Source organism: Lacerta agilis, chromosome 12 (assembly GCF_009819535.1).
Source record: "Lacerta agilis isolate rLacAgi1 chromosome 12, rLacAgi1.pri, whole genome shotgun sequence".
NCBI lineage: Eukaryota > Metazoa > Chordata > Lepidosauria > Squamata > Lacertidae > Lacerta > Lacerta agilis.
Genome location: NC_046323.1, coordinates 35498490 through 35516692, shown reverse-complemented (window position 1 = coordinate 35516692; position 18203 = coordinate 35498490). Strand labels below are relative to the sequence as shown.

At 50.3% G+C, this 18203-nt stretch overlaps 1 protein-coding gene across 3 annotated transcripts; it reads right to left on the bottom strand.

The window, feature by feature from the left end:
• Positions 1-7169: 7169 nt before the first annotated feature.
• Positions 7170-16389, bottom strand: BMI1 (BMI1 proto-oncogene, polycomb ring finger). Of its 3 annotated transcripts, none has more exons than XM_033165060.1 (10): positions 15900-16174; positions 11101-11222; positions 10653-10749; positions 9972-10027; positions 9821-9871; positions 9442-9550; positions 9310-9355; positions 8758-8856; positions 7930-8010; positions 7170-7798 (listed from the first exon to the last, which is right to left on the bottom strand). In XM_033165060.1, exons 2-10 carry the CDS (start codon positions 11210-11212, stop codon positions 7466-7468), a joined length of 984 nt encoding a protein of 327 aa, XP_033020951.1. In that variant the 5' UTR covers positions 11213-11222; positions 15900-16174; the 3' UTR covers positions 7170-7465. The 3 variants fall into 3 exon arrangements, with proteins under 3 accessions (XP_033020951.1, XP_033020954.1, XP_033020953.1); XM_033165063.1 differs by lacking the exon at positions 15900-16174 and adding an exon at positions 16365-16389 and having other exon boundaries at positions 7466-7798; XM_033165062.1 differs by lacking the exon at positions 15900-16174 and adding an exon at positions 16225-16354 and having other exon boundaries at positions 7466-7798.
• Positions 16390-18203: the final 1814 nt, after the last annotated feature.

Below are 18203 nucleotides of genomic sequence, written 5' to 3'. Positions count from 1 at the left end.
TTGCTAAATAGGGTTTCTTGTCGAAGCCATCCTTGCAGCAGAGACTCCCGTTTCCTTGAAGCATCGGTGCTGATTTTAGAGGCACAATTACTTTAGCAGGGCAGCTCTAGAGATGCCGATGGAGGAGCTGACTCCCAAGGAGCCGCGCACAGGATCGCTCCCTGGCCCTCTTTCCTAAGTGAAGCTTATACTGCAATGCTAAAGACAGTTACTCAGAAGTAAATTCCATTGGACACAGCGGCCTTGCTCCTTAGTAAATTTATTTGGAATGGTAGAATCATCATCATCATAATCTGGCAGGCCCTAGTCTATACTTCGAATTCAAACCCGGGTTTAACCTTACCCCCTTCTCTTTACACGTGAGAATTCTGACTCGGCCACATCTCCTCTTGTCTTGTATGAGTTGTAAAACCTCGAATCTCCACTGGAACGGTTGCTGTTGCTTTAAAGTTTAACCTCATTTCTCAATCCGGATTGGTTTGAGAAGCGGAGTTGGCTTCAAGCGGAGCTGGCTTCATTTATAAGGCAGCAGGGTGGGGGGAAGCCTGGCGGGATGACATAGCTGCTAGAAAAGCAGAATCCACCCCACTGTCTGCCCTCTCTGATTATATATCTCCCCGGGCCGCCTCTCAAGCCTCCCCCATCCCACCCCGGGTCTGCTTCCCGCCAGGCAGCAGCGCGTCGATCCGGTTCCGAAATTTGGCGGCGGGAGGGCGCCCAATGGGGGCGGAGAGCTGGGCTGCGGCGGCGGAGTGCGCAGGCGCAAGATGGCTCCTGCTTCTCGGAGGCGCTTCGGGGCCGTCGGCGCGGAGGTAGAGCGGCTGAGCTGCCTTCTCGGACCCGAGGGAGGCGGGGAAGGGGAGCGAGCGGCCGTCGGCAAGTCGGCAGAGGCCGCGGGCATTTCTTTCTCGAGCTCCCTTCTTCGCACGCCTGGAAAAGCGAAAAGTAGAGTCAAGGACCTGGGGAGCCCCGGCATGGGCGTAGCCAGTGGGGGGGGCAGAGAGGGGCAGCTGTACCCCGCTAAATCAATAAAAATCAATAAGAATACATAGCAAACTGAGGTTCTGTCCCCCCTCAAAGATCCTGGCTACGCCCAGGAGCCCCGGGGAGCCTCTCCAAAGCGTGGCTCTTTTGCAAAGCGAACTGGGGAGCAACAACAACAACAACAGGAAGGGGATCCCTGGAGAGAATCCGTTTCTTTCCCATTCGGTGGAAATGCCTCTTGTGCCTCCTCCTCCTCCAGCTGCTGCTGCTGCTTCATCCAGCGGGAAAAGAAAGGGCGACTAGGCTTGCAATCCTATGCACACTTGGATAGGGCGCACTTTTGGAAGCACAGCGCTATGGTTCAGTTGCAGCGCAAGCCTAACCATACCTGCTCAAAAGTAAATGCTGCTTAATTCAATGGGGTTTACTCCCTTGGTGAGTGGAGCAAACAGCCTTTTTGCCTTTTTATTGCGTTCGTTCCTGGTTCCTTCCCGTTCCTTTGATGTCTCCTTCCTTCCTTTGGCCATCTTCGCCTTTTCTTCTCTCTCAAAAATAATAATAAATAGAGCCCGGATCCCCTTTTCCTCTCCTGGGCTTGTTTGCAGCGCAGGTGGTTGCGGCCCACCTTTGAGCCAGTGTGGTGTAGTGGTTAAGAGCGATAGACTCGTAATCTGGGGAACCGGGTTCGTGTCTCCCCTCCTCCACATGCTGGGTGACCTTGGGCTAGTCACACTTCTTTGAAGTATCTCAGCCCTACTCACCTCACAGAGTGTTTGTTGTGGGGGAGGAAGGGAAAGGAGAATGTTAGCCGCTTTGAGACTCCTTCGGGTAGTGATAAAGCGGGATATCAAATCCAAACTCTTCTTCTTCTCCCTCCCGGGCCTTTTGCTGGAGGATAGCGGCTGAGTGTTGGCACCGCAAGGTCCAGCGGGGTCGGGGGATGCGACTGGGACGCAAAGAAGCGTTCCGAGATGAGGGAGGACGCACAGTTCTTGCTTGCTGGATTAAGTGCCTTTTGGAAGCACACGGCTTGAAGCCGCCTCCTGCTCCGTTTCAGACGGCAATCCGCGCGGGGAACTGAAAAGAGACAGGGAGAAGGTAATATTAAAATAAACAGCTTGCGTGTACTCGGAAGTAACTTCTGTAGAATTCATTAACTCCCAGGTAAGCAGCCTGAAGGCATCCAGCATAGGAGCGAGTTTGCGTTGCGAATTGACAGCGCAAAAGAGAGAGACTTTGCAACTGTCTTCGCGGAGCAGATGTTTGAAGCTCACTAAAGAGTGAAACTGTCCGAAGGTTGGCAGAAGCAGCAGCTAAGTGGCCTCGCTGAGTTTGCCCTGGATGCTGGCATAAGACTCAGAAAGCCGAATTCCTGCCCGGGTTCGGCTGGTGGCTGAACTCGGAACTGCAAGCAAAGTGAACTCCTTTTTCCGTGCGGAAAGCGAGTTCATAGGTGGTGGCTAGAATTTGGGAAAGGAACGCAAATAACGCACGAAGGAGAGAACTCGTGTACGTGGGTGAGGGGTGGATCAACAAGATTCAAGGATCCCAGTGGCGAGCTATATAAAGAATCGCAGATACAGGAACTCTTTCACAGATCCACCTTCTAAAGTGAATTGTAAATCCTCGCCGGAGAGAATCTCCTCCATGTAAACGGAGTGGGTGGGGAAAAATCTGGACAATTCGGATAGGACAGCCGCACGGATCGCCGAAAGAAGAGAACGATGCAGAAGCATCCGCGAAGGGAGGGGGAATGTTGCGCGTATTCTCTCTGGCGGTTAGTTCTCCAGCCGGTCTGATGATTAATAAGCAGCTCTCTGCTTGCTTTTCCGGATCTATCGGAAAAGCTCCGCGTTACTGTCCAAGTGGGACGCTAGCTAAAAGCCTGGCCGGTGCGATGCCGTGGAGGCTGAGTCCCAATCCGAAGGGGTGATGGTGCTAATGCAGCCTTGTAACATTGCAGCCCAATATCGGAGGAAGCAAACTCTCTTTCTCAAGTGAAACCTATTTGTGTTTCGTAGGACAGATTCTTCTTCCTAGTTTATAAAGTGCGTTTAATGTGCGGTCTTCATAGTTCTTGCAATAACCACGCCGATCTTCAAACGACCAGATCTTTGCTGCGCCTATTTTACGGAGAAAAATAAGACGTCGCCAGACAGTCAAGGTTGAAGCTTAAGGTCCAAAAAAGAGGGCAGAGGCTCCAGGCCTGCAAGTCCTAAGTTCTGAGCAGTATGGCCTGCGGCCCCCACTGAACACGGAGGTGTGGGGCTTGGTTTGGTCTTTACTCATTAGTGAAGTGAAATAGGCTACACTCTGCTCATGTTCAAAAACACTTAGATAAGATACACGGTTCAGGGCTGGCTTCCTTTCCCTCTCTGAATATTGTGCAGTACTGATGCCTTCCAAGCTAACGTGCGTTACTGTGCTTCAGTGCGAAAGGTTTACTCAGAGTAAAACCAGCCCTCCGTTTTGGGAAAGCCAGAAATGAACTGCGCAGCCGCTTTTCGCTTTTAGAGCTCTCTCCGCTTGGAAACCTTTTGTATGTAGGGCAAGTCAGCGTGCAATTCCCTTTGCTTCTTGGATTCCCTTTTAAACTATTATTACTCCCAACAGTTTAACACAGCATTGGAGTTTGTATTCAGATAAGATGGCTTACAGGGCCACCAGATTCATGTCTGCTCAGTAGAAAGTCCCACTGAGTTCAATGGGGTTTACTCTGAGGTAAGTGAGGATAGGACTGCAGGTCTTGGACAAGGGTAAAGTTATACTGCACCTTACCAGGTATAAACAAGCCCCCCCCCTTTCCCATCACCTGCGTTTTGGGACGTCTAGAGAAAACCTTGGGAAATCCAAGTAGATTAATAATAGGCTTTGATGGAAAGTAGCGCGATCCTAACCGCTACTAATAAAATTAATCTCATCCTGTTTGTGTTATTATTATTATTATTATACCTCCCTTCATCGGAAGATCACAAGGCGGATTACAATATCAAATGGGAGTTCCTCGTGATCGCTCTTAGGACCCGGGAGGCAGCAGTAATCACCTGTTTTTACAGCCATCTCCACAATTATTAAAAGGAAGAACAACTAAGAGGCTTGTGACGACTTAAAAGCCTAGCACACTTATTGTGCCACAATGAGCTTTTGTGGAACAGAATCCACTTCATCCACTTGCCGACGTTACTCCACGAAAGTTTATAGCTTATTATGCCATAATAAAAACTTTGAAGTCTTCCTCTTAGACTCTCTCCGTCGGTGTTTCAGCAACCATCACGAACAGGCACCCATCTGGAAATCCTTTCAAACCCGTGTTCTTTTTCTTAAGGTGTACTCACAGTATAAAAGGAAGATTAAATGTTCAGCATGACTCCAGTAACCCGGCGAGAGTGCAGGTTCAGGCAATGACCCTCAAAGCACTGCGATGGAAGCACATTTCATTGAAATGATGGGACTCGCTCCCAGTTAAACGTGCTTGTCTGGTGGATGCAATCAACCCACCAGTATCAGTTCAGGTTCAAAACATAGCAGCGTTTGCCCTGATTAAAAAGGAACCAAATTGCGCAAACTTGATTTGATTTAACTGCAGTTCAGAACTTTGGGTTTTCAACATTGGCGTTTATGATAATTATTCCATCTTTTTATAGTTGGTTGGAGTCATATATTTTTTGACCTTTTTTTTTCTCCTTTGAAAACCGTCAGTTGAGGATTTTCTCAGAACTAATCCAAAGCAGGAAAGACTTGTTATAACACAGCTGCTTTAATTCCTTTCACTGTTAGTGAGATGGAATTCTGACAGAAGCGGCTAATGCAGCCTATTGACTGTATGTCAGTTAATTCATGTGCATAAATCTAGATCTAACCTACCTCTCTAAGATACTTCATTGTGAAACAATAAGGGAACAGGGATGTGTGTATCTATGTGTTTTCCCTGGAAGCTGTTCTGATTCATGAGAGGAACCCCATTCTCTCAAACTGTATTTTATATCATCATTGGAAATACGCATTTTCCCCTTTTAGAATCTCTTTTTGGATTGGTTTGATCTGCCCAACTAAAAAATTATTCGACTACCTAAAACTGAATTTGTGCTTGTGACTACGTCTATCACGAAAAAAGAATTAGTCTGAAAGAGACATTACTTCAAAGTAGGCCTATATATATCACATTTACATTAGCAACTGAAGGACTGCAATCGCTCACAACCCAATCCAAACTACTTTTACCAGGAAAGAAGGAAGGAAGTCCCTTTGCTTTCCATTGATCTTTCAGCAAAGTAACAGTGTGATCCTATGAAGGCTCTATGGCGCTATCTCCCAGGAAAACGGGTGTATAGGACTGCAAGCTCCATAGCCTGCAAGTTCCATTTAGTTAAGCCGAATGTTAAGCTTTAAATGTTAAATCCGGTGAACGTGATCTCCGGATCTCTTTTTGGAGACACTCAAAAATTAATAATACCCTTAAACATTGACAATATAACGTCACAAGAAGTAGCAATGGGGTATATGCAAAAGTAATGATTTAATGACCGTAAGCAAGACAAAGCAATAGAATTTGTGCTTCTTTCGCAGACTGGAGACAATGAAATGTTTAGCTACAATTTCCCCGTACAAACATGAAAACAATAGTCATATAGGATAACCACCCTCACGAATGCGTAACTGGTGAGTGAAGAACACACACACACACACACACACAAAGTTTGACCAAACGCAAAGCACAAACTGAAAAGTATTAGGGGCTCTTCACAACGCTTAACTTTTTAAACAGTCCTTCTTTTCCCAAACGCAACGCCTTCAGAGGCCCGCATTGAAGAAGGGATTCCCCGCAGCTTACTGGAGATATCAGAGTACCTGTTCATTTTTAATCAAATTAGTACTGTACCATATACATACATACAGATATATATATATATATATATTAAAACAAATTTAGATTAAAAGCCTTCATCCAGCAACTTGCTGATTTCTTAAGAAAGAACAACTTAATCAAATAGATTCCCGCATATCTTATGGCTTCTTGTGTGATTTCCTGTGCTTTTTTATATTCTAAGGGTGGAAACACAAACCCATCACACCAAATAATAAAATTTAATGAAATAGTTAATGCGCCCTCGTGTTCCTGGCGTCGCCTCCCGCTCTCCTGAATCCTTTCCCACTGCACCGTTGGAACAATAAATCACATTCTGTAAAAAGTAAGAAATGAAATGAAATACTACTTGGAACAAGACAAAGCCCGTAAAACCCTTTCGAGATGGCCAATTGCTTCCGGGTTAACCGCGGTTTGAGCTTGCTCCCTGCGACCCTGCAGCCTTCAGGCGTCACTAGGGGGGAAAGCTGGTATCTGCTTCGTCAGCAAGGAGCTAAGGAGTCACCAAGGGTCGAGCTAGCCAGGAAAAAGGAATCATCGCGTCGAGAGTGCGAGAAACACAATATTCTCTTTATAACATTTATAAATATATCATACAATACTGCTTCCTGTTTTGTCAAATAAGAACATGGCAATGTTGCACAAATGCAAAATGCCACCTGATTCTTACCCTCCAAAAAGTGTGACCCCCCTCGTTTGTTTTTCCTTCTTCAAACAAGCCAGTAAAATAAAGGGCAATACCCGCCTTCAGGCATACAGGTTGTAAAATGTGAAATAGTATATATATTTTCTTGTTCTGTGGTTTTTTCATTTCTCTCTCCCCCCCTTTCCCCCCTTATCCCAGTCTTAAATCCTTTCTGTGCTGCAGTAGGCAAGTTATGGGTGAAACACATTTAAAAAGAAAGAAAAGAAAAGAAAATCAAACTGGCTAATAAAGCAGGAAATTGTTGTTCACAGTGACATGGCTACATAGATGCATAGTTCTTCTATGCATTTCCCCCCCCCCCCCCCTCGAATCCGGTTTTGTTGAGGAATATTAAGATGTGGTGTGGTGGGGAAATCCACTTGCTTACTGCAGTTTTACAAAACCGTGAAATAACGATTAACAACGGAGGAGATCTTGAACGTAGAAGTTAGTCTGGATTAGCAAAAACTAGATCCCATTATTGATATGCATCCATTTCCCATAGAATCCTGTCCAAACCACGAAGGATGTGGCAAAAACCAAAAACATTCCTCTTCCTCTATAGTTTCTCCGGGTTTATACCTTGTTTCGCGTTGCTAGTCCTTAAGAAACACCCCTCCTCCTCCTCCTCCTCCTCCTCCTCCTCCTCCTCCTTTTAAATCCACCGTCCATAGGAGACGCTCATAGCTCAAGTCCCCCTGTTTTAACAACATCCAAGTTTCGTTTTAATATCCAAAAGTTCCCATATCTAAGGTTCGTGTGGGAGGTTTCGCTTATCATTCCTCTCACTTCTTAAAGCAACTCGGAGGACAGTCACACGAGGGAATAGCATCTATAAAGCTGAGCGGCACGGAGAGAAGGAGACGGGGACAGGACAGGACAGCTCTAAAAGAGACGGTGGAGCTTTCGTAGTCCCAGAGGCGCTCGGCGCGTCAGCCCGAAGACGTGGCAGAAGAGCCGTTGACGGAGGCTTTCCTGGCTCTGTTGCTGAAGGAGGAGGAGGGGTGGTGGTTGCTGCCGCTGGTTCCGTTCATAGTACTAGAGATGTGAGGGAACTGGGGGTGCGGGGACTGCACCGGGGTGCCGGGGCTGAGCAAGCAGGAGGAAGTGGACGGGGTGCCGCCTCCCGCTGGGCTGCTCGCCTTCTCGCTCCCAGAGTCACTTTCCAGCTCCCCGCTGTGGTTCAGCCCATCCTGCTGGTGGCAGCCGATCTTCATCCTCTTGCAAGTTGGTCGCACCCGGTACTTCAAAGGGAGGGGGCCGTTCTGCAATAAGAAATAAAAAAATAAAATAAGAGGAGGACGTCCTCAAACTAGGCGCTTCTTCCCCATCGCTCCGCCACCTCGCTCAAGGCAGGAGCTTCCAAGCCGACCCCCCCCCCCCGTGCACTATTTACCCTTCTCCAAGTGTAAATATAGGCAATATCCATGAGCGTGTAGTAGTCCTTCAAGGGCTCCTCTTCGTACATGACGTCGATCTACGGGAAGGGATGCAATTGAGCTTCGTTTTACATGGGTGGGGAGGAAGCAACGGCATCAACATGCACGCCAAATAAATATCCACCTGGCTCCAAATTTAAACGACACTGTAAGACTTAAGCCCGTTGACCCAAATAAACCAAAGATTTAAATCCAGGTACTTAGACTTACATTTGTTGGGATGAAGGAATTTATCTTTCCTGAGTCCTGGGCTTTCGTGGGATTGCTGATCGGCCCTTAAGGAGCCAATACTTCAAGTCTTTTATTTAAGAGTTTTAGTAACTGCTCTCTCTCTCTCTCTCTCTCTCTCTCTCTCTCTCTCTCTATATATATATATATATATATATATATATATATATATACACACCCAGACGCAAAAGCCATTAGGCAAAGGCTTATTGAGCACCTTAGCATGAAAAAGACTGTCTAAAATGCTGCGCAGACTCTGATCTTCAAGGACAAAGCAACCTATGATCTGACAGCACAGAGCAAAACACTGGGGGATATTTATCTGATTCTCCAGTTTCTGAAAATAGAGGACTACATTAACAGCTTGTTTTATGTATATAAACCAAAGCAAACCACTAGCTTACATGGTACACTGTGTTGCTTAGTAAGTTTGTGGGCCACAAAGTTTGTGGCAATACATTTTAAAGTAAAAAGCATTCATTTAAATTAAATGCCAGGAGCCCAGATTTTACTGGAAGTTCTACCACTATCACCCCTTTAATAAACAAAAAATGTACCTGAAAAGTATTGGGTATGTCCATTTTGCTCCTGAGAAACTTTCTCAGATGCATTACAGTCATAGCTGCAGGGCAGCGCAAATATCTTTTGTCATTCACCTGGTAAGGGTGTTTGATTGAGGGGGAAAAATAATGCATACAGTTAAGAATTCAGTGTAAATGTAGTAGAGATACATAAGCATAGCTGGAAACTAGAAGCTAATTGCTAAATCAAAATAACAAAAATGCAGAACAGTTAATAAGGAGAGTCAAAATGTTGTAACATACATTTTCCAGGGTTTATTTGCAATATATGACATGTTCCCTTCTCAAAGAAAAATTTCGGGTAAAGAAAACTAGAAGGAAACAAAAGTTTTTGGACCATCAATCAATTCCCTTTTAATTTTAGTTGCCAAGAAGAAACAATAAATGTCTGTACAATAGCTCCCTGCAGTGTTAATTTCTTTAGGGGGAATAAAAATAACTATTAATCTAGCTGTGGCAAACAAATAATCTAAACTACTTTCTAAAGAAGGGGTCTGGTAAATTCCAAAGAAAGTAAAAGTTATTTACCTCCTCTTTGGGTTTCTCTTTCTCTTTATTTCCTTTCCGTTCCAGTCTGGGAAGAAGAGTGATACAATTATAACAAAGAACAGCTATCTAAGAATGTGCAGATAAAAGTAAATTATTGTGTTCACAACTTGCCTATTTTGATCAAAGAACTCTATGGATAAGCTTATTATCTCATCATCTGTTATAATCCTTTTGTCTTCATCTGCAACTTCGCCCCTGTCTTCATTAGAGCCATTGGCAGCTGCACAGAAATTTCCACAGTCATTTACATCTTTAAATTCGAATGAGAACAAACCCCATCAAGAGGGGAATCTCTCTCACAGCTAAGATTACTTCTGCAAATACTGAGATAACTCTCTGTAGCATGTATTAAAAACCTTTAAATTAATTATGCCGTATTTTGTCACTGAAATGTTAGGGGAATAATAGATGGGGAAATGTTTTAACAACCTTAGCTTTTGAGTAAGAGGACAGTTTTATGTCTACAAAATAAAGATATTGAAGCTTTTACCATCAGCAGACGGATGAGCAGCATAAAAGTCTCTTCTTCTTTTCATCTCATCTGAGTGGGAACACACATTTGTCATTTAGTATACAGTACTCTGGCTTTCACACAAGATAGTGCTTGTGGTGGTCACTTGATATAAGAAGGGCTTACTTACTTTTGAAAAGACCTGGCACTAACTTGTAGACAATGTCTTGGAGAGTTTTATCAGATCTGAAATATAAAAATCCCAGGACACTCTAATTAAAATCCAAACGGCACCTCACTTTCCAAAGCAAAAAAAGAGTATTTTCTAACAGATTCAAATGGTCAGTCCAAATTCCCAAATTTAAAAATGGTTTAGACAGAAGTCTTTTACACCAGATACAGTAGGTGGGGAACAATTCTGTCTACAGAAACCTACTTGCCACAGTGTTACTCTACTGTCTAAAACGCATGCAGCTAATCAAGAGATGCCATCCCTAAACAGCAAAGGGTGATTCAGCTAAATCAGGAGGACTTTTGAAATGAATCTAACTTTTGCCTTTCTCCACCAGCACAATATATGAGGGGGTGGGTTGGCTGGAACTGACAATAATTTGCAGTTTGGTCAGGCAAGGCAAGAATAAAGTGCGTAACGTAAACATATAAGAAGCTGGAGTTTGGAGGGAATTCAAGGAGCGACAGGACTTAAATGCCAGCTCCACCTTCACACATGAACTTCAGTTTGCAAAATGACATCTCCAGCCAGATCCCAACATGTGATGAAGAGGTGGCAATCCAAATAAGCGCGCAAGCGTCGCTAGGCTCTTATCATCACCTAAAATGAAACACAGCAGTTCAGTTGTCTCTCGCCTACCTTATATTTAAAAGGGGTCTGGTTTTGTGAACTTGGACATCGCAAATAGGGCAATACTTGCTGGTCTCCAAGTAGCGCACGATACACGTCTTACAAACTATAAGAATATATAGAGAGAGAAAAGAAGAGGCAAGATTTTGATCAGCGGTCAAGGCGAGGTTTCCAGCTATTAAAAGAAGTAACGAGACTTTTCTAAACCCGGAGCCACGAAGCAAGGGTAACCATTACAGTATTTGGATAGGGGGCAAAATCACGAAGGAGCTGCAAAGAGCCGGAGGGAGTCACTTAAAGATACGGTATATAGGGCATGTTTACAAGACTATGGAGCCACTGGCAACCGCACGTAAATGGGAGCAGACCTTTATTGGGAGGGATCAGAGGCTGGCCCAGAGCCTTTTTCTGCGTCCTTGGAGGGCTAAGGGTACGTGTGAAGCCGGACGGTACTTACATGAGTGCAGACACTCGATGATGGTGGTTGCATCGATGAAGTACCCTCCGCAGATCACGCACATGAGGTGGGGGTTTAGCTCGGTGATTTTGATGCGGGTGGTGCGATGCATTTTTGCAGCTCTGAAAGGCATACACACACACAAACAAACAAACAGGAGGGCCGTTTAAGTGCGGGAGGGAAGCGTCTCCGAGGCGCACACAACCTCCACTCCCCCTTCTGACCCCTCCTTGCTTTCAAGGCAGCCCCCTGCCTCTCGCTCGCCCCTCCTCAAGGAGAAGAAGAAGAAACCTCGGAAATGTAACTCGGAAGGCGGCTGCGGCGGGAAGCTGCCAAGGCAGGAACTGAAATGCAAAGCGGGAGGCCCGGGCGCAGGGAAGTGCTTGCCGGGGGCCACCCTCGCGGTCTGCGCCGGGCGGGGGCTGCTGTTCTGCCCAGTGCCCACCTGCCAGCCTGGCCTGGCGCAGCGGCGGGTCCTGGAAAGGCGGCGGCGCCGGGGCTTCTCGGGGCCCTTCTCCCGCGGCGGGCCAGACACCTCGGTGGCGCTTGCCAGAGCTGAGGATCGCGGCCGGGGGAGAGGCGAGGAGGACGAGGAGGAGGCGCCGGATCCCGGTGCAGCTGCGGACGCTGCCCTGGGCATTTCCGGCGAGGGGGGAGGAGGGGAGGGGAGGGGGCGGAGGAGGAGGAGGAGGAGGAGGAGGAGGAGGAGGAAGAAGAAGAAGAAGAAGAAGAAAGAAGAAGTGGGGAGAGGGAGGGGGTTGCTCGCCCGCCCGCCTGGGGGCTCGCCTTGCACCTTGGCACTGGGGCCGCTGGGCGAGGCTGGGCAAGGCGAAGCGGGCAGGAGAGGATCGGGCCGCGGCGGAACTAGGCTCCGCCGCCGCCGCCGCTTCTCCCGCGTCGCCTGGCTCCGCTTGCCTCGCTGCCGCCAGCCCAACAGGCTCGGGACGGCGGCGCCTTCGGAACCGCGCTATGGAGGGGGTTGCTATAGCAACTTACACTTACACTTGGCATCCTGCCACCGCCCGGAGCGCAGCACCAGGAGGAGGAGGGGGAGGGGAGGGGGGGAGAGAAAGAGGGAATAGAAGGGGGTGGCGGAGAAAGGAAAGAAGGAAAGAGGGAGAGAGAGAAAGTGCGCCCAGGAAGGTGGCCCGAGAGAGTCCTGCGAGCAGCGAGGGTCTAGGTGTGCCGCAGAGGAGGTGGGGAAGTGGGTGGGCAGAAAAGAGGACACGGGTGTGTGTATGGGGGGCGGGGTGCAGCTTCAGGAAAGGCGCAGGGGGCGTGGCGGGGGCCGGGAAAGGGGGTCCTTTCCTCTCCTTCCCCTCCGCCGCCAAGGGGCCGGGCAGGAGGCCAACAGCGGCGCTGGAGGGGGAGGCCTCGGGGGCGGCCTGAGCCAGCGCCGGGGTGTGCGCCAGGCCGAGTAGAGAGGCTCCTCCCGGCCCTTTCGGCAGCTCCTCGCAGGGGCCTCCATCCACGTCGACTCAGCCCGGGTAAGGAAGCGGCAGCGGCTCAGCCTCCGGTTTCCTGCCCTCTCCAACGAGCCGTGTCTGCGCCGGGACTGGGCTCAAAGTTGGACCGTTTCTGGCGGGGACGGGCGGCAGCCCACGCATCTGAATCCACACCTCGTCCCAGACCAGCACAGCGGCCGGAGTGTCATTTCCAGAGGTTGCTGAACTAGAGCAATTTACGGTGCCACCAGCTCCAGAGATAGCCGGGCAGGAGGGAAAGGCGCCTGCCGCCCCGGAGCCCAGGTTAAGGTTCCTGATCTTAGCAGATGCCCTCGCAACCAAGGCGAAAACCTTCCCTGCAAAGAGCCCGCAATCCCAGCCGAACTTGTCCAAGGAAAGAGCAAAAGCCCTCGCGGTGCGCGGAGGAAGGAGGAGATGGGACTGGCAGCAGCAGAGACAACCTGAGCAAGCAAGCAGCTCCTTCTCTGGGGAGAGGGAGGCAAACACTGTACCAGGGGAAAATGTTTCTCTTACTTACTTACACACACACACACACACACACACACACACACACACTCCCCAAAGGGAAGAAGGCCCGGGGCAGAGGCGCTAGCCTTGGCCTTAAACTCGAGGGTGGCAGCGAGGCTGGGCGCTCCCACGCATAGTGTGCGGGTTTTCCAAGATCTCTCTAACAGTATCAACAAAGAAGCAGCCTGGAGTTTTTGGATCTCGCCAGCCTCGGCTCTTGGCTTCTTGCCTGCGATTTCCCTCCATGCCCTCAGCCAGGAGGAAGACTCCTTCTTGAAGTGACCTGAACAAGTCTCTCCTGCCCTCCTTTTATTCGTGAAGGAAACCCTAAATATCTCACAACTGAGGCGAGTAGGTGGTTCTTTTAATCGGCCTCCTTATAATTCCTCTCCAGCACTGAGACCCACCGAAGCAGCCCAATCTTTCGGAAGAGACGAACATGTTTTATTTCACAAAAGACTCCCTAACTGAAAGAAAACTCCCAACAGCCGTGAAGCTTGCCTGGTCGAAGCTCTTTCCCTTAACCGCATATTATTTATGACCCAAGTTAGCCTTCTTCCCCAGGGCATGGTCGAAGCTGTCTCTGAAATCCGGGGTCTGAAAATCAGCAAACTGAACCGAAGAACAACAGTGAAAGACGCCAGCCAGCACACACGTGTGCACACGCACCCCCCCCTTCTGTTCACACACAGTTTGCACTGCGCGCGTAAACATAAAGAGCATTTCGCTCCCAAACGCGCCAATTCCTCCTCCAGGAGTGGAGCTTCAACTTCTCATTCCCTGCCCCCTCCTAATGTTAAGATCGGCGCGCATACAGTCAAGAAACGCTGACCTTTAACACGAGCGAATATATTTTATTCCCGGCGCTCTCTCTTTCGCCAGGCACGTCTTCAACCGTGCAAACAAGGGGAGGGTGAAGCTTGCTATGACAGCCAGCTTGGAGGCCATGCGCGGGTTACCTCAAAATACAGGGGCAAGCCCTAGTTATGAAGGCTCACGGCACCCTGTGAAAAGGGAGCGGAGTCGACCCAAAGACCAGGTAAGCCTCGATGGAGCAGGGCTGCACCCTTTGCACCAACAGCCACACAGGCAGATAGCCCTTCCTTCACCCGCCATGTATTTGAGACCTTAGAATTCTTACAACAGACCTAAATCCTGATGGCGATCAATCAATCGATTGAAAAACCGATTCTGGAAGGCATGTATGCCCACATGTGTTGCTAATAAGATACGTGCTCCCTCTTCCCAATATCTGGCTGAAATCCATCTTGAAGTGCGGGAGGGAAGCGGCTTCCAGGGAAGAAATTAATGTGCTCGGTGGCAAAAATCCTCCTCCTTTAGAGCCAAGCTCCTAAAAGTAGCAAATAGGACTCTCCTGCTGGTCTCCTGCTACCACAAAACCTGGTTCCTTCCCAGCCAGCGCGGTGTCCAAACTTGTTAAAGGTTAAAAGGCTACACACAGAACCCGCCAACTTCCAGCAAAAGTCTTCCCTTACACATACGAACGCATCCCATTCTCCTCCCGCCCCATATTATATTTCCAGAGAGTGTTCCTCGTCCTTGGAGGGTCATTTCCAAACAAACTCTCCCCCGATACTTATCTGCGTCTTGTGCTCCTGAGTTCTGGAGGCAAGAAAAATGTAACGAACGCCATGGAGGTGTTCTGACCACATGTCTGTCTCTCCCAAGTTTGGGGTCAGAGGGGGATTTTACCCGTAGGATTTGATGGCACCGACTTATTTCCTACCAAACATGCAACCAGCAAGAGCTGAACTCTTTTTGCCAGGACTATCCTGTCAAGCTAGGTTAGGCCAAGCTAGGTTAGGTGGACGTGTGTTCCGTTTCTCGCGCCAGGAGCAAACCCATCACACCTCGCATACTAGCAAGTCGTTGCCACTAAACTTGCCTTGACCCAGCTTGGAAGGACTGCGGGACAAGGGGCTAGAAAATCAGTTAGATAAAAAGAAAGCCGCGCTGGAAGATCCTGCAAGTCCCATCACCTCACCTTCCCCAAATATCTTCAGTCTTCACACTGCAAACTCGCATTAACGCAGAAACCTCTCTGCCCCCGAATTTAATTTCCCAGCTTTGCCCTCCCGTCCCCAAAGCGAAGAAACTTTAACACTTTACGCACACAGGAGAAAAAGCGCCCAACCGCAAGCTGAGCGAGAACCGCCATCTTACGAGCCACCCAGTCCCACACTGGGGTCTGCCAAACTTAAGTTAATAAAATTCCTCGGAGAGCCCTCCTGAGCGCGACGAGCCCCCCGGCGGGATCGCCCCCTCGGGGTGGACCCATCCCTATAAGATGGGTGCTCTGCGGGGCTCCTGAAACCCCCTGCGAGGCGCTTCTAAGCGAGGCAGCCGCCGTCCCCTGACCTAGGCAGCGCCAGGTTTCATGCACCGTCCGCGTTCAATCGAAATCTGCATTTAAACAAAGGAGCCCCAGACAGATTGGTGAGCAGGGGCTGAAAATAGAAATATCCTCCTGCGGGGCCATGTGCCCAGGAAGGGGCTAGCAGCGAGCCGAGGGAGGAAAGGAACCGAAATCCGCCGGAGGGGGGGCGTCGCCCGAGCCAGTGCACGGGCCGCCGCCGCCGCCGCCGCGCCTCTCGGGGTCCCTGCGCGGAGGGAGCGGGCGGGCGAGGACGCGCGGGCGCGGAGGCAGGAGAGCGCGGAGATGGGGCAGCCTGTCAGCGCTTTCCCCACACCGAGAGCCCGGGGACACCTAGCAAGGCTGGCGCCCCTTCGCAGCCCTCCGAAACCGCCTCCCAGGCCCAGCCGCCCCCCGGCCCCCAGCGGGCAGCCGCGCCCGGGGATACGTACCCGCGAGAAGGAGCCGGCGGGCGACGATCCGAACCGCCCCGAAAGACAATGAAAGTTAAAAGTCGTTCAGCAGAAAATGAATGTGAGCCAAGCGGCCATCTTGAAATGAACTGCAGACGCTGTCAATTGCAATGAGCGTAGAGCTGCTGCCGCCGCCGTGCTCAGCTCAGCTCATGCTCGCTCCCCCGCAGCCGGGCTCCTCTCCGCCACGGAGCCCCCCTCCCTCGCCCTCGGATCCCTGCGCCGCCCCAGCAGTTGGCTCTGCCTCCCCCCCCCGCCGCAGCCCTCGCTCTCCCTCGCCTCCTCTCTTTCTGCCTCTCCCCACCTCCTTCTGAATGCGTAGCTCCAGTGCTGGGATCTCAAAATCTTTCTAATCCGGATGGTTTGCCTCTCCTCCTCCGCCAGCCCATTGTCTCTTGCGCTCTTTTCTTCCTCGGCTTCCCCCCCACCCCTTCACCCACTCGCCTCGCAATCTCTTTCCCCCTCTGCTGTGCTTTTTTTTTCGGCCCCTCGGAGAGGGAGGCTCTTCCTCCCTCCCTCCTTCCCACTCCTCCTCCTTTTTTCCCTTTAGGGGGAAAAAAAATAATTGTGATTATTTCATAGTTGTGGAGGGAGCCAGGGGAGAGGAGGGAGAGTGGCGGGCGAGGAGGGGGCTGCTGGCTGCTGCTGCTGGTGGTAGAAAATGCAACGCTGAAAGGCACACAGTGGAAACTGACACCGTCCCCAAAATGGCTCAGAGTTCGCCCGCCCCGCCAGGATCACGTGGGGCTCCTCATTCCTTAAGGGTGGCCTGGGAATTAGTGTCGGTGTAGTCGGAGCCCGTCAGCCTCTCTGTGACCCAATCCCGCGGCTCGGCCGCCTCCCCCTCCCCGCGCGCCACCCTCCCCTCCCCTCCCCCTCTCCGCACTCCGCCTGGTCCTCCGCCTCCCTCCGCTCCACACACACTTCGCCGAGTCCTCCTTTTCTCCACCGCGCTCACGCTGCTGCTGCTGCTGCTGAGCTGCCGCTGCCGCTGCCGCCTGTTCCACCTCCCCCCCCTCTCTCACACACAAAATGTATTATTCATTTTCTTCACCCCGAACACACCCACTCCACGCTTATAGTCGCTTTGCCTGTTCTTTCTCGTTTCCCCACATTTTGTACACCCTGACACTTCACGCGCACAATCCCTCTCTCTTTTCTTCTGGCTTAACTGCAACACACACAAACCTCTTTTTATCTGCCCCCCCCATCGCCTCTTTATTTTCTATATTTGCTCCTTCTCTGACCGACCTCTATCTACTTAGCGTGTGTGTGTGTGTATTATATATATATGTTTCCCACCCGCCCCCCGCCCCAGGGCACAATAAACTGAAGGTTGCCACCTTTTGACTTGGTCCATTCCCCTCATCTAAACTATTCCGCTCTTTGCGCCTGCTGCCACCTCTCCCTCTTCACGCGACGGTGGCCCCAACTCCGCAGCCTACCATTTTAATACCTGGAGGCGCCGGTGGCACCCAAAGCAAGGTCCCCTTGTCCTCGAAGCGTCTCGTCTAGTGGCTTCCCTCCCGCGCGCACAAGACACGACGCTCCTCCGCGGTCGTTGCCCCACAGCCTTCCTTGGATCGCGTCGTGTGCCCGCGTCCAAAATTCCCCCCTGCTCCTCCCAAGCTGCTGTGGGCAAGACCTTTGGCAGAAAGCAGCCAGGAACAGGGACCTTTGGCAACACGGCAGGAGACTTGCGCAGCAAAGGCGTTTCAGGTGTCGTTGGGTGCAACGTGCGGCCAAGGCGAACTACCCCCGGAGCTGGGTCTCTGTGCTTCCTCCTCTGCCCCTCGTTTTCTTATATTTTCCCGCCTTGGCATCCCATTCACGCGTCGTCGGTAGACACGCTGCCTCTCTTCGGTGCGTCCCAACACTCTTCCCGCCCTGCGCATCCCCATCCTCCCCACGCGACCCCCGTTTGCTCCGCCTCGTATTTCCTATCCAGCGCCCCCAGCCAGTTTTTGCTTCCTTTTGCCTTCCACTTTTACCATTCTCGTCTCACGATTTTCCACTCCTGTCTCTGTCTCTTCCTTTCCTTCTAAGGACCCGATCCCGATTTCCTTCATTTATTTCGGTTCTCCTCTCACGCGGCTTTGACTTCGCCAACCCCGCGCCTTTTTTGCCCACCCAAAGTGCCCTCGCTGACTATCGCAGACTCCTCAACCCTCGTCCTGGGCTTTTCTCCCTCCACAACCCCAATTGAGATTCCTCAGATGCACGAGGACTCCCCCCCTTGGTTTCATCTCTTATTTTCTTTAACGTGCTTAAACACAAGAGCGC

Coding starts and splice junctions, on each gene's coding strand:
- BMI1 (XM_033165063.1), bottom strand. CDS start 11,212: ATGCATCGCACCACCCGCATCAAAATCACCGAGCTAAACCCCCACCTC. Junction 8,857..9,309: donor AAGAGAAACCCAAAGAGGAG/GTAAATAACTTT, acceptor CACCCTTACCAG/GTGAATGACAAAAGATATTT. Junction 8,011..8,757: donor ACATACCCAATACTTTTCAG/GTACATTTTTTG, acceptor CCCTTCCCGTAG/ATCGACGTCATGTACGAAGA.